The sequence below is a fragment of the Bos indicus x Bos taurus genome, chromosome 18, assembly GCF_003369695.1.
Source record: "Bos indicus x Bos taurus breed Angus x Brahman F1 hybrid chromosome 18, Bos_hybrid_MaternalHap_v2.0, whole genome shotgun sequence".
NCBI lineage: Eukaryota > Metazoa > Chordata > Mammalia > Artiodactyla > Bovidae > Bos > Bos indicus x Bos taurus.
The window spans coordinates 15,959,256-15,974,379 of NC_040093.1; the positions used below are offsets into that span (position 1 = coordinate 15,959,256).

The 15,124-nt window shown below is 55.5% G+C and overlaps 1 protein-coding gene across 5 annotated transcripts in view; it reads right to left on the minus strand.

Annotated features, from left to right (window-relative positions):
* Nucleotides 1–897: 897 nt before the first annotated feature.
* Nucleotides 898–15,124, minus strand: part of LTBP4 (latent transforming growth factor beta binding protein 4) — a 29,453-nt gene continuing 15,226 nt past the window's right edge. For 3 of the 5 annotated variants that reach the window (XM_027515780.1, XM_027515783.1, XM_027515782.1), the window contains 19 exons: nt 14,913–15,038; nt 13,877–14,119; nt 13,012–13,137; nt 12,804–12,923; nt 11,826–11,954; nt 11,481–11,606; nt 11,066–11,188; nt 10,696–10,827; nt 9,401–9,532; nt 9,197–9,322; nt 7,842–7,988; nt 6,518–6,784; nt 6,133–6,204; nt 5,731–5,859; nt 5,374–5,520; nt 4,251–4,403; nt 2,906–3,286; nt 2,359–2,511; nt 904–1,309 (listed from right to left, as the gene is read on the minus strand). In XM_027515780.1, the coding sequence (XP_027371581.1) occupies nt 1,155–1,309; nt 2,359–2,511; nt 2,906–3,286; nt 4,251–4,403; nt 5,374–5,520; nt 5,731–5,859; nt 6,133–6,204; nt 6,518–6,784; nt 7,842–7,988; nt 9,197–9,322; nt 9,401–9,532; nt 10,696–10,827; nt 11,066–11,188; nt 11,481–11,606; nt 11,826–11,954; nt 12,804–12,923; nt 13,012–13,137; nt 13,877–14,119; nt 14,913–15,038 (2,987 nt within the window). In that variant the 3' untranslated portion in view covers nt 904–1,154. Of the gene's footprint in view, nt 1,310–2,358; nt 2,512–2,905; nt 3,287–4,250; nt 4,404–5,373; nt 5,521–5,730; nt 5,860–6,132; nt 6,205–6,517; nt 6,785–7,841; nt 7,989–9,196; nt 9,323–9,400; nt 9,533–10,695; nt 10,828–11,065; nt 11,189–11,480; nt 11,607–11,825; nt 11,955–12,803; nt 12,924–13,011; nt 13,138–13,876; nt 14,120–14,912; nt 15,039–15,124 lie in introns of all 5 variants that reach the window. The other 2 variants (XM_027515781.1, XM_027515779.1) reach the window with 1 other exon arrangement.

Genomic DNA, 15,124 nt, shown 5'->3' on the forward strand with positions numbered 1-15,124 from the left:
TCTTCCTGGACCAGGGACTGAACCTGTGTCTCCTGCACTGGCAGGGGAATTCTTATTCACTGGACCACCAGGGAAGTCCAGATACAATCTTTCGTATTTTTTTTTTCAGTGTTAAAGAGCTCCCCCACTCCCAACTGTCCCCAGTCCGCTAAGCTTACTCCCATTCAGACCATTTTTTGTTCTTTCAGAGAGAAGAACAGTGGATTCCTTACATGGCCAGGAAGCAGGCAGGGACCAACGGGGAGGGGGGGTACAAGCTAGACTCTTTACCACCACACACAGAGTTCATCCCGGCTTCCACATGTCCTTGCACAGGCCACCCACCAAGAGTGCCACTCCCTGCCTACCACAGCCAAATTCCAGCTGGAGGCCCGGTCTGGACGTCCCCCTCCAGAGACTCCTGCTCCCACCTCCTCCCCATGGCCCACTTGCACCAGAGAAGCTTGAAACTCCTTTGGGAAGTAAAGGAAATCTGGGGTTCCCTCTAGCTGAGTAAGGAGGGAGCACTCTGATCAGGGGTTAGGCTACCCTATCCTACCCCTTCTTGAGGCCTACGGCAGGGGGAAGTTAAAGCTATGGACAGGATTTATCGGGAAGGGCAGGAGTATTAAAAATCCAGAGGTATGACCTCGAGATTAGAGACAGAATGAAAGAGGGAAAGAGAAAGTCACAGAAACAAGGAGAATTAGGCAGAGAAAAGAAGCAGAAAGACAAGAGCCAGAAGACAGAGACAAAGAAACAGACACAGGAGAAAAGCAGGGACCAAAGGAGGCAGAGAGAGAGCAAGCGACAGAGGCGCAGGAATGAAGAAGCAAGAATGGGGAGAGGATGTAACTTAGTGGCTCAAAAAACAAATTCTGGAGCCAGATGTTGAGAAATATCAGGCAGACAGAGGCGGAAGGTACAAAATAGGTGTTTTTTAATTGAACATTTTTATAAAAAGGAGCAGGAATGTGAAGGGGACCGTGGGCTAAGCCTGGGCCCGCGACGTCGGTAAGAAGGCTGCTCCTTCTGTCCATCTGTCCCACTGACCCTCCTTTCCGCCGGGTGCGGCATCGCTGTGCGCATGCGCGCAAGCGGGTGGGTGGCAGGGTTGCGCAGCAGGGACCCCGCGTGCGCAGGCGCGGAGTGGGCGGCCCAGGGCTGCTGGGGACTCAGGCCCGGGGTCTGGCGGGCGTGCAGTGATGCGGCTCGTGTGAGGGTGCGAATCCTGGGCGGCAGATACAGCGGAACGAGCCATCAGTGTTGACGCAGCGCGCGTTGACACAGAGCGGGGCGGCCGCCTCGGCCTCGTCACACTCGTTGATGTCTGGGGAGAGGAGATACCAGGAGTGCTATTCAGGGCTGGGGACTCAGGTGCCCGCCTCCCTGGCCCCTGAGGATTGTGGATGCTGAGTCTCCTGTCGGAGTGGAGACTGTTGGCTGTGTGAGCTGGACAGGTGACTTAACCTCTCTGCGCTTCAGCTTTGTATTCTGTGAGATGGATATGGTAGCCCCCTAGGACACTAGGGTTTTGCTAGGAAAACAATACTGATGATGGTATCAACACCCACAAATGCTTGTTGTGCCAGACATTGTTTTGAGCATATTACCTGTATTAACTATCCTCCTAATAACCCAATGAGGTAGGTACTGGGCAAACTGAGCCTCAGCATGGGGAAGCCCCTTGCCCAGTGTCACACAAAAAGCCCAGGAAGTTCTCAGACTAGCTGGCAAAGACTCTGAGTGCCCAGCCCCCTGCTGTTTCTTAGTTCTGAGTCGTTCGGGAAGTCAGTTCTCTTCGCTGAGCTTTGGTTTACACAAAGGCCTCACTGTCATTGCAAATCGATGTTCTCGGCTCTGTGAAATGGGTTCTGTAAGATATGCTCATTTTTCAGATGAGAAAAACTGAGCAAGGGACAGTGACCTGTCCAAGATCACATATCACGCTGGTGGACAGAGCCTGAGGTCTATCCAACTGCCCCAGAGTCCTGGCTTGTAACCACTCCGCCTTCCTGCTGTCTAAACCAGGCAGACATGATGCATATTCCCATTTTACAGATGGGAAGACTGAAGGTTCTTCAAAGAAGTCAAGCAAATCGCTCAAAATAGCTCTGGGAGTCCTTAACAATCACGTCTGCAGGATTCTATTCTCTCCATCCAGCTTCAAGCCCAGCCCTGGTGTTGTGGTCACAACCTGGCTTTCCTCACAACCTGACCTCTGCTGCAGGCATGCCCCATCCCTGAGCAAGAATTTTTTTCTGTTCCCCTGCCTAGCCGTTTGGCCGGTCTCCCTGATGACCCTGATTACCCACCGCTAGTAAAGGTTTTCCACCCTATCTCCAACCCCTCGATGCTGGCCCTGGCCCACCGCCTCACCAACGCAGGACATGCGAGTCATGTCCAGGCGGTAGCCGTCGAAGCAGTCGCAGGTGAAGCCCTCGGGGACGCGCACGCAGCGGCCGTGGGCGCAGCCATCCAGGATCCCACACTCCTCCGCCTCCAGTCCCTCGTAGCGCCCAGCCTGGGCGCCTGCGGAGAGTGTGGGGATTCCGGGGTTCGAGTGGGGCCCTGTCCTGATTCCCTGGGTCCCCTTCTAAACTGTCCATCCCGCTCCAGGGCTGTGGGCGGTGCTGTGGGGCCAGGATGTTTACTGCGTTGCTCTGTTCTCTCTAGCTTTTCCCTCTGTCCTCATCGTTTTCTCGGTTCATCTACCGAGATGGCTCTGTTGCTCTTCATCTCTGCTCTCCGTCGCTCTCTCCAACAATATCTCTGTTTTCCTGTCTCTCTGAGTCTGTCTCCCCCCGACTTCTCTTTGTTTCTATCTCTGTCTCTCCCCATCCCTCCCGCCTTCCCTTCTCCTAGTGCCATCTCTGTACAACTTGGTCCTCATCTTAGCGCTCATCACTCAGGCCTCAGTACTCACCAGCATAGCTTCCACCTTCAGGTGACTCCTCAGGCTCTGGGAAGGAGCCACGGGTGTCACGGGACCGGTAGCGCCAGCGGGTGCCCGGGCCGGATGGAGCAGGAGCCTCAGATTCACCGTAGGGGCCACCATCGTCCTCAAAGTCCGGCATGTCGAAGGGTGGCGTCCCGTAGGGGGCCTCCCGTCGGGCGAAGGGCCCAGGTGGCGGTGGGTAGGGGTCATACGGTAGGACGGGTGGTGGGTACAACTCAGGCCCATAGGGAAGGCCCTGGTAAGGTGGACCTAGGTCTGGGCCATACTCGTAGGGGAGTCCAAAGCCACCTGGCCGTGGGGGTCCATATGCAGGGGGGCGCAGCACGTTGCACAGGGCTTCAAAGTCATCTGCAAATAGGAGCCAAGCCTAACAATCAGCTCGGCTTCCCCGACATCTGCTATTTATATCCCCCCTGAGGGAAGAGGAGCCTGGAGGAGAGGGTGGGAGGGGCTTGGGCTGAGGCATTAGAGGGGTGTCAAAGGAGCGGGTTGGGGTTTCAGGGTTGGGATCAGGGGTTCTGGAGCCAGGACTGAGGTCTGAGGACTGAGACCGGGATTCCAAGGCACTGAGGCAGGAGTACTGAGGACTACAGCTAGAAGTCAGGATTCAAGTGATGGAATTTGTGGACCCATGAGATCTGGCGCTACGGGCCTATGAAGGTGGGATGGAGGTGTTTTAGGACTGGGAAGTATCAGGGACCTGAGGGATCAGGATGCATGGGAGTGGATCTGAGCCATGGGACCTGGAAGTCAGAGGACCAAGGACCTGGGGCTGGCACTGGTTTCCCAAGGGCTGAGAAATAGGGGACTCTGGGCTTTTAAGAGACAAGGCAAGGGGGATCTCTGTTGCTGTGGGCTGGCCTTTTAGGCACTTGGATGTGAATATCCAAGCCAGTGGAACTTGGAGGTTTGTGAGCTATGACCAGAGTCTGGGGGCCAGGATGGCAGGATCTGAGCAACTGGCATTTGACTTCTAAAGGTCCAGGCTTTGGGGGAGGGGTCTCATGGGCTGTTTTGTTTGGGGTACCAGAGACCAGGGGTTGAGAGTCTAAGAGCCCAGACCTCAGGGCCCTATGGGACTGGAACTATGACACCTGCTAAGTCAGGCCTTGGGTTTTCTGTGGTTGAGGCTTGGAGGTCTTTGGGTTGTGACTTGGGGCCTAAGAAACCAAGATTTAGGAATGGGCTGGGACATAGGGGTCTGAGGGGCTGAGTTTGGGGGGATCTTGGGGTCTAAGACTGGGAGTTTGAGGACTGGATTTGGCGCCTGAGGGGCAGAGTCTCTGAGTGTGGCCCAGGCAGGTGGCGGTACCTGAGTCCTGTGCGGGGCAGAGGGCACAGTCCATGCCCCAGGCCTCGCCATAGAGGCAGCAGCATTCTGTGTAGGTGGCCTGGCGATCCAGCCGAGGGCGACTGCACACGAGGTCAGCCCCCACTTCCTGCCAGCACACTCCCAGATTGTCATCTGAGGGCAGAGACAGCATGCATCAAGGCAGGAAGAAGACACTCAAGTCCTCCCAAATTGCTCAATCTCCTTCAGCCCAGCCAGCCCCTCCCTATCATTCAGCCCTTCACATCAGCTGTGATGTAGCTTCGGGAAGTCCTCTGAAGTAGCTCCAGGTGAGTACAGGGCTTGGCCTGGCACGAAATTATCAAATAGGAGGGAGCTAGGGTCTGGAGAGGAGGGATCTATCCAAGCCTGGCCTCTGGAAGGCTCTGTGACCCCAGGGCAGTTGCTTTTCCTTCCTGAGCATTGTTGTTTGAATGACGTCTTAGATAGAGTGTGGAAGGATGTTGTAGGAACAGTAAGCAAGAGAGTTTGTGTCAATGGGCAAAAAGAAAGGACCCAAAGAAATAAAGACAAACATATCAAAAGAGTCAGAGATTCAGTGAAACACAGGAAAGCAAAGGTGCAGAGAGAAAGACTTAAAAGCGAAGACAGATGCAGAGAGGGTCAGAAATTCAGAGAAAAGCCTAAAGACAGAAACTCAGAGAGAGGTGCAAAGAGAGACACACAGGGAAATAACAGAAAGCATGCTTTTAGCACTTAGTGAAACCAGGTCCTCCTTCTGTTCTTGAAAACAGAATTCTTTAGAACCACCCTCTAAGAGAGGGGCTACTGCCAATCTACCCAATATGCTGAAAACAAGCTGTGGGGGTCCAAGAGGGAATAAGCAAACGTGCTTGTGTACACCGGACCAGCAAGTGGCAGGGAGGTTCCTCTGAAACCTTAGTCTTTAACCACGCCAGCTGGCCTCCAGTTCTGAGAGCCAAAAGCCAAGACCAGAGGCTAAATGGAGCGTTAAGGGGCGTGACCGAGCCACGCGCGAGGGGCGTGGCCTGGGTGTAGGCAGGAGGCTGAGCTGAGGTTAAAAGGGGCTGGACGGCGTGGGCGGGACTGATAATCGACGGGGCGGGGCGCGGGAAGACTTCACCAAGGCTCTGGCTCTCGTTAGAGACGCAGCGGCGCCGCGAGCCGTCCAGCACAAGTGGGGGCTCGCACGTGCAGTGATAAGAGCCGATAGTGTTGACGCAGCGGCCTCCCTCACAAGCTGGCTCCTCGTCCGCGCACTCGTCATTATCTAGGGAGGCATGGAGGGAGTGATTAAGAAGTAGCCTCCTCCCCTTTTGCCCTTTCCCCAGTGCATTGACAATCTGATAAATGGAGTCTAGACTTCAGGAACGACTTCCTGCTGGTGGTGGTCACATTCCAGAGAGGCGCTGGCGTGACCAAGGGTTGGAAAGAGTCCCAGGCGAGGGTGGGGGTGATGGTGGAGGTGGGGGACTCTTACCAATGCACTCCAGTCGCTGGGCGTGATAGTAGTAGCCGTTGCTGCAGTAACACGAGTAGCCTGGGGCTGTGTTCACGCACACGCCGCTCTTGCACACCTGATCTCGGAAGAGCTGGCACTCGTCCACGTCTGCGGGAAAGATGATCAGAGGCACGCGCCTCACCAGAGATGGGGGAGGGCCAGGTTGTGGGATGGGCTGGATCGGGGGAGGGGAGTGTGTGGCTGCAGGGCAGGATCAGGAAAGAGAAGGAGGAAGAGATGGTGACAAAGACCCAGAGACAGAGTCAGAAGGTAGGGGTGGGAAGGGGAAAGACAGAGAAACAGGATGAGAGATAGAGATGAAGAAAACAGAGACAGGGTGAGACAGAGCTGGGCTGGAGGCTGAGGGTGGGTGGGCCTTACCTCTCCTGAGACTCAGATCTCCGCTGGGCGCCAGGTAGCCCCGGCCATGGGGGCACAATGACTGGTACTCAGCTGCACACAGAGACAAGGCTGAGCCCCCACACCCTGGCCCTAGCCCCTGCCTTGGGCCTGCTTGTGCCCACTTGCCTCAGTGCTTACTCTTGCCCCATGCCTGCCCTTCACTGCCCAAGACTTCAGCCCCTGTGCCTATTTGTATCCACCTCTCAGCCTGATGCCCACCTGGCTGGCAAGTCACCCTTGCCCAATGCAATACCAGCACCTCTGCCCCTTGTCCAACTGTGTCCCCTTGTCCCAGCCCAGTCCCATGTCCACCTATTTCTACCCAAACCCTCAGCCCTGCGTGCACCCCGAGGCCCATGCCCACCTGTCTCGGTGCTCGGGCACTGCTGGATGCGGCAGCCGCTGCCCCAGCCCTCACCCACAGTGCAGCAGCACTCCTGCCACGTCACGTTCCGGGCCAGGATGTTGTCACAGGCATCCGGAGCCGCGGTGTCAAAGTAGCACTCTCGGCGCCCGCTGCTCACAGGGCCCTGCCTGGGTGGGCTGGGCCGGCGGGGCGGGGGTGGGGGCGGGGGTCTGGCTGGCAGACTGGGGCTGGCAGGTGCGTGGGGCTGTGCGCCTGGGAATGTACCTGGGGAGACAAGGGGCTTTAGCCCAGTGCGGGCTGCGCCTCCAGCCTCTCCGTTACGGATGGGGAAACTGAGGCCCCGGTGTGGCAGAACCAGGCTCCACATCCCTCACCATCGATCCGCCATGGTCTCTTCCATTCTTGCCTCTTCTGGTTTCTGCACCTCTTGCCTCCCTATCTCCCTCTCCCAAGCATCTGGCCCCTCATCCCACCTGCAGTTCAGGTCAGAGAAGAGGGCATTTCCCTGGCCTCCTGGAGGCCTCCTAATCAACACATCCCAAAATGGCCTGGGAATCTTCATACTCAGACCTAGGCCTAGACACTGTTTCCTGACTTAGGCAGCCCCACAACCTGTCCACGTGGAACCGCTCAAGTCCCTCTCTCACCTGCCTTCTCCTCCCTACCTACCCCGTGGCCCTTGCCTCCATCACAGTCCTGATTTCTCTATATTATTACTGTCAGGCTATATTGCTATCTGTCCCCCTTGAAGACAGGGTGGTCTTTTTTGGTCACTACTCTGTTCCCCGGAGAAGGCGATGGCACCCCACTCCAGTACTTTTGCCTGGAAAATCGCATGGACGGAGGAGCCTGATAGGCTGCAGTCCATGGGGTCGATAGAGTTGGACACGACTGAGCGACTTCACTTTCACTTTTCACTTTCATGCATTGGAGAAGGAAATGGCAACCCACTCCAGTGTTCTTGCCTGGAGAATCCCAGGGACAGGGAAGTCTGGTGGGCTGCCATCTATGGGGTCGCACAGAGTCGGACACGACTGAAACGACTTAGCAGCAGCAGCAGCACTGTGTTCCCAGTGCCCAGAAAAGGGCCTAAACACCGTGAACATTTGTTGAATGGAGGAATCTGGTCAAGTCAGAACCAGGATCTACTTCTGACACTGAGTCCCACACCTAGGTTAACTTCTGTGTTTTGCAGTTTTTTGTTGTTTAAAACAACAGCATCTAACTGATGGCAGCTGTCCACATCAGGAATGGTTAGATCCCATTACTTTCCTGTGGGGCCAGCAGCCATCAGTTAAGTAGACTTTGATCTCAGTCTCACCAGCAGAGGTCCGAGGGGGAACACAGCGCCCGGTCATAGGGTCAAACTCCTCAGGGCTGTTGGGGCAGACACAGAGGAAGGAGCCTTCCACATTCTCACACAGGGCAGCTCCACACACGCCCTGTAGTGTCTCACATTCATTCACATCTGTCAGCAGGAGACAAGACGGAAGAGGGAGTCAACGGTGGTAAACTTCTGGAATTCCATCAAAGTCTGAGCTTTCAAGCATTTTAACGGCTCAGATCCCATCCTCTGCTTATGTTCCAATGACAAACCCTGATTTCCCCACGGGAGCCCTCTGCTTCTCCATTTTTCAACCCATGTGTTTTGAGTAGGTCAAGCAGATTGATGCATTTCTCTGGGTCAAAGACAGGCAGTGACCCAGCTGGGCCAATCAAAGCCAGTGCTGGGACTTGTTCTAGAAATACTCAGAGCCTCCCTCTGTAGCTAGGGATGGCAAGCTGAGGATGTTAGCCAGAGGTGCGACGGCCCCTTTTGTCGTTGTGAAAAGAGAATCTGCCTGAAAATAAATGCAATAGAGGATAGCAGAGCTGGGAGACAGCTAGCCTCGTTACAATTCCTATATTCACGTATCCCCGAAGTTCAAGTATTTCCCTGAACTTCACAGTTTTGATTCCCTTTAAAGAAATGAAGCCTGATGTGTTCATATTTGTCAAAACTAAGAGAATGTATAATTAAGAATCATGCATTGCACTGTATGTAAGATGAACCTCAAAAATATCTGTGAACACATATTGATCTCTGGTTAATAATATGCATTATTATGCATGAAAAATTTTGGGGAGTGATATAGTGATGCCTGCAATTTAATTTTAAATCTCTCCAAAAAATTAGGTGGATTAATGGAGAGACATGTGAGGAAACAAGTATAATGATAATAGAATGCAGGTCATGGGTGTGCAGAGATTCACTCTACAGGCCTTTTAACTTGCCATATGTTTAGAAAATTTTCTCATAAAATGTTGGCAGACTTCCCTGGCGGCCCAGTGGTTAAGACTCTGCATTCCAATGTGGGGGACAGGGTTTCAGTCCCTGGTTGGGAAACTAAGGTCCCATGTGCTGCCAAATATTTTTTTGTAAATGTTTGGGGAAAAAATGTTTACATACACTTAAGGTTATGGTACTTCTACTCCCTATGCATGAATTTTTAAAGCATACCCCAAATAAAATCTGAGTTAATAGGGACTCCTGACTGACATGAAGATGATCTTCTATTCCAAGGTCTAAATTCCATACCTCTAAAGGTTACATGCACTCAGATCTATGGAGAGGATCAGGGTTTGACCAGCCTCTTCCCCACCCTTTGGCCCCACCCTCCCCCAGGAGCCCCGTACCCACGCAGTGACGCCCGTCCCGCGCCCCCTCGTAGCCCTGGTCACAGAGGCACTGGAAGGAGCCAGGCAGGTTCTGGCACACGGCGTGGGCCCCACAGAAGGACCGGTTCCGGCATTCGTCCACATCTGCAACCACCAGACAGTCAAGCCAAGGCTGGAACTTCTATCCCCTCCGCATCTCACCCAGGCCCCAGGGACACGCACCCTGGCATCCGCCCCCTGGCGTGGGCTGGTAGCCAGGGTCACAGGCTGGCGTGCAGCGGTAGGAGCCAGGGGTATTCTCACAGCGCTGGGCTCCACAAATCGCTGGGCCGTATTCCTGGCACTCATCTATGTCTGCAAAAGCATGGGGAGGGCGTAGGGGAAAGAAAGGAGAGTCACAGGCCTGATTTCACAGGTTCTTGGTGCTGCTTCCAGTTCCTATGCCTGAGAGGTGTCTGAATCTGGTATTCTACGAGTCCGACCAACAAGCATTGACACCTCTTAAGGCAGGCAAGGCCTCATTACCATTTCTCAAATAGCCTAAATGTGACCCCACCTCAGGATCTTTGCACTTGGTGTTCCCTTTGTCAGGAACACTCTTCCCTCAGCTATCTGCATGGCTCCCTCTCTTGCTTCACTCCAGAGTCTAGGTCAAGCCCCCTTAACCAGCGCCCCCACCCTTATCTAACCTGTCCTCTGTGTCCATTTATCCTGCTTTACTTTCCTTCTTAAACTTCTTATATCCATGTATTTATTAGCATGCTGATTGTCACCTCCCTAGAATCCAAGCTCCACGTTGGCAGGGGTTTGTGTCTGTCCTGTTCCTTGCTGTATCCCCAGGTGTAGCTGCCCCTAAATCATTTGCTGGATGAATCAGAGTTATTTACATATTTATTGTCTGTCTCTCCCCGATAAAACATCAGCTCCATGAGGACAGAGATTTTTTTGTTTGTTTACTTTTGGCTGTGCTGGGTCTTCATTGTGGCATGTGGGATCTTTAGTTGCAGCATGTGGGATCTAGTTCCCTGACCACGGATTGAACCCGGGCCTCCTGCATTGGGACTGCAGAATCTAACCCACTGGACCACCAGGGAAGTCCCATGGGCAGGGATTTTGTTGGACTTATTGCCTGTTCTGCTCCCAGTATCCCACACGGTAGGGCTTAATGAATTCTTGTGAAATTAGTGAATGAGGTCCATGAAACTAGGTTTCCATGAATCAGGGGTCTGGCAACCCAAGAACGCAAAGCAGTTCACAGTCATTTCATCTGTTCCACAAAATGTTGACCTGCATACCATCCCCCCTAACCCCAAATCTGTGCTGCTTCTGGAAGCGAGGTTTGGTCTGTTTCCTGATAGAAGAGTCTTCCCTCAGCTTCCTGTTTCCCCACTACAGACAATGTAAAGACACACTAGTAGCTTGTTTGCACCACCGATGGGGAGAGAGTTAAGTGAAGCCTGGAGCCCCTCCTTGGTCATCGAGAAAGCTCTTCGTGGGGGCGGGGGCAGTGGTCTCACCGTCACAGGTGCCCTCGGGGCCTGCGTGGTAGCCGGGGTCGCAGTCTCGGACACAGCGGTAGGAGCCCGGGGAATTTTCACAACGCTGGGACCCGCACAAGGCAGGGCCCCGCTCCCGACATTCGTCAATGTCTGAGGGAGGAGGCGGGGCAGTCAGATGGGGGAAGCGGCGCGCGGGAAGAAGGGTGGCAAGGAGGGAAAGAAGAACAGGTTGGGGAGTCAGGGAGGGGAGAGCAGAGTTAGAAGCTGGAGGCGGGAGACGCAGGAAAGGGGGAAGGAGGAAGAAGCAGAGGGGAGGCAGAGAGGGAGACAAATAGGGGAGACCAGGAGGCAGAGGAGAGAGGGATCTGGCCAGGGCGGGGCCTCGCACCGAGACAGGAGGCGAGGTCTGGGCCGGCGCGGTGTCCCGGAGGACAGATGCACTCGAAAGAGCCGTCGGTGTTGGTACAGATGCCGCTCTGGCAGAGGTCCTCCTCGCTGCATTCGTCCACGTCTGCGGGACAGTGTCAGCAACCGCAAGCCAGTCTCCTTCTCTGCCTGACATTCCAGACCACGCCCCTCCACCGCCTTTTCCCGGCCTCTACGGCTCCGAGACTCTAACGCCTTCCCCCACCTGCCTTAGGCTCCTCCCTTTCCTGCAAGCCCCACCTCCCCGACGAGCTTGGCTCGAGCCTGTCCATTCACTGCCCATTTTATCCAGACTCCGCCCTTTCCCCCTTTCCTCTCCAACTCCGCCCCTCCCTTTCCCCACCCTTTCCCGGTTCAGGCCCGGCGTGGGTACCGACCGAGGCAAGAGGCTCCGCGGGGTCCGGGCCGGTAGCCGGGGGCACAAGTACAGGCGAAGGAGCCGTCGGTGTTGAGGCATTCGCCGTGGGGGAAGCAAAAGTCGCCCTCCAGGCACTCGTTCACGTCTAGGGTACCCAGAGTTCAGACTGGGTCACCAGACCCGCCCCAGGACCCAAGCCCCGCCTACAAAGCAGCAACCCTGCTCGCAAGCCACGCCCCAGACGGCCAGTTTCTTAATTCCACCTATACAGTCCCTTAGTCCAGCTCCCACCTCCCCACCAGGCTTTGCCCAGGAAGCCAGGGCCCACTCCCAGGCTGTCCAGCCCTTTCCCCACCCAGCCCACCTGCGCAGGGCCCGGGCCGACCAACTGGCGCCCGGTAGCCTGGCTCGCAGCTGCAGTGGAAGGAGCCTTCGGTGTTAGTGCAATGGCCATGGGGGCCGCAGGAGGCGCCCGAACTGCATTCGTCCACATCTGCGGGAACGGGGATTTCAGAGGAGGTTCTGCTTAAGGACACATGGATGAGGGTCAGAAAGAAATGATGGGAAGTGTCTTGGGTTGGACGTGAGGTAAAGAGTCAGCAGCAGAACTGGGTAAGGGAGACCAGGGCTCTCTAATCCTGGGGACCATCTTCGGGGGATCCTGTGTCTGGGTTTCTGGGAACTCCCTGTGCCAGGATTCTAGGGGCAGGTGAAGGGACTGGGACAGGGTTCAGACATTAGTTAGGGTAAGGGGTCAGGTATTATAAAGCAGGATAATTGGATGCCATTCTGATGAGTCAGGGGTCCGAGTCTCTGGTCAGGGTTTGGGATCCAGATCATGAACCCAATCAGGTCCCAGAGAAGGGACCCTGAGAAAGGGCAGGGGAAGTGAAAAAGACAGGGTCAAGCATCACACAGAGTCAGGGGTTATGGTCAGGGTTATGGTTGGTAGTTATGGTTAGACCAGATGTCACAGTCAAGTTTAGGGGTCACAGGTCGAATATAGGGCCAGAGGACAGGAGGGGCACAACTGCTATCAGGGTTGGGGTCCCAGGGTTATCAGCAGTGTACACAGCTAAGGTCAAATGTCACAGTCAAGTTGAAGGTCATTGATCACAGAGGCAGAAGTCACATTCAGGGCCAAGGGTCATGGTCCATATCAGAAACTGCACTCTGATCGGAGATCAAGTCTAGTTCAAGAATCACAGTCATGCTCTGGGGGTTGTGATCCAGGTAAGAGGACTGAGATCCAGGTTAGAAGGCTGCAGGTCAGGTCAAGGGTCACAATCTCGGTCAGGAGTCATGACGCAGGTCCAAGGTCACACCCAGGGCCTGATCTTACCAGTACATCGGCCATGGTGCAGGTGGTGACCAGCAGGACAGGCCCTGCACTGGAAGGATCCAGGTGAGTTCACACACTCCTGCCCAGGACATGCCAGGTGGTTCTCACACTCGTCTACATCTGGGGAGCAGACAAGAGTGCGGCTTTGAAGTAGTGGCCCAATGCCCCCCTCATCCATCCACACTCCTCCCTCCCTCCCCGGCCTCACCCTCGCACTCGGAGCCGGCAGCATTGGGCTGGAAGCCTGTGGGGCAGACGCACTGGAAGCCACCTTCCGTGTTCTCACACCGGCCATAGGCGCAGGGCGGGGGGCTACGGGCACACTCATCCACATCTGGGGCAGAGGAGGCCAGTGGGGCTGAAAAAGGGACCTGGACCCCCTACCATCACCACCCACCCCAACATTCCATTCTGGAGGCAGTGCCCTGGACCTTGCTCAGGCTGCCCCCTCCTGCCAGAAGGACGGATCGTTTCACTGCTTCCCCATTAATGGTCTCTCCAACTGCCATGAAGTGGCCAGGACACCACCTCCTGCATGATGCCTTCTGTGCCTCAGCCCTGTCCCTTCCTGAGAGTTCCCACGAGCACAAGGTGGTGGTTTAGTCGCTAAGTTGTGCCTGACTCTTGCGACCCCATAGACTGTAACCCACCAGACTCCTCTGTTCATAGGATAGCTTGGGCAAGAATACTCTGGAGTGGATTGCCATTTCCTTCTCCAAGGGATCTTCCCAACCTAGGGGTCGAACCTGTGTCTTCTGCATTGTACATGATCTCCTGCATTGCAGGTGGATGCTTTACTGCTGAGCCAGTGGAGAAGCCCACAAGCACAAGAGCATCATCCAAGAAAGGGGGGAGGACTGGAGAACACCCTCATATTTGGAGAAAGGGGGAAAGACTCTGGAGCCAGACCCTTCCCACCCCGTCGTTTTCCCCAGGCCTCTGTCCCTGTCTTCCTCCACTGAATCTCATCCCTCTGCCTCTCTGCTGCCCCCACCTCCCACCCCAAACCTGTCTCTCTCCGGTCCCCACAGCAAAGAGCGGGGGTGGAGTGATTTTAGACCTGGTCCCCTCACCTTGGCAGGGCGCCCCAGGCCCTCGGGAGCGGAAGCCAGCAGGGCAGGCACAGTGAAAGGAGCCCACTGTGTTGTCACAGCGGCCAGGCCCACAGGGTGGTGGCTCCTGGGCGCATTCATCCACGTCTTCTTCACACGCAGAGCCCCGGAAGCCAGCCGGGCACACACAGCGGAAAGAGCCAGGCAGGTTCTCACAGACCCCTCGGCCACACAGGCCTGGGCTCTGGATACATTCATCTACATCTGCTCAGAACAAGGGACTCAGGTCATACCTCCTTTATGCCCCTCCCCCCATACTCTATTCTGCCTCCCTGACCTCCATCGCTCTGACCTTTCACCCTGCACCATCCTGCCACCCTGTCCTAATCCCTGGTCTCTCCATCTTCATCACTCTGCCAGCCTATCCCTCATCATCCTACCTCCATCCTCTGCTGCTGCTGCTGCTGCTAAGTTGCTTCAGTCATGTCTGACTCTGTGCGACCCCATAGATTGCAGCCCACCAGGCTCCGCCGTCCCTGGGATTCTCCAGGCAAGAAGAACACTGGAGTGGGTTGCCATTTCCTTCTCCAATGCATGAAAGTGAAAAGTGAAAGTGAAGTAGCTCAGTCGAGTCCGACTCCTAGCGACCCCATGGACTGCAGCCTACCAGGCTCCTCTGTCCATGGGACTTTCCAGGAAGAGTACTGGAGTGCGGTGCCATTGCATCCTCTAGCCCTCTATTTTTTCAATCCCTATGAAGCTGCTTGTCTGCTTCCTAGAACTCTTTCTAGTCCATATCAGCGGGCCTCCTTAAACTCTGTCCTTCATAACTCTACCCTTCCATCTCCACCCCCTCCCTCTGTTTCTCCAACCTCCATGACTCAGCCTTTCTGTTTTCCATCACTTGGCCTCTCCGTCCCCAACCAGGCTGCCCGTCTGGTTCTCAGAGCCTGGCCTCTGTCTCGAATCAATCAGCTTCCCTCTGCCTCCTGGCTCCGGCTCAGTATCCCGCACCGCTGCTGCTCTTCCCTTCCCCCCTACATGCCCAGTCCCTCACCCTGGCAGCTGGCTCCGTGGGGTGCAGCCTGGTACCCCGCGGGGCACACGCACAGGAAGCTGCCTGGCGTGTTCTCGCAGCGCCCACGGTCACAAGGTGGCGGCACGCGGTGGCACTCGTCCACGTCTGCGGGCACAAACAGGGTGGCTGGGGCAGGGGCAGACACTCCGCCTCCTCCCCTCCCCCAGACGGCTTGGCAGGGGGCGGGGGGG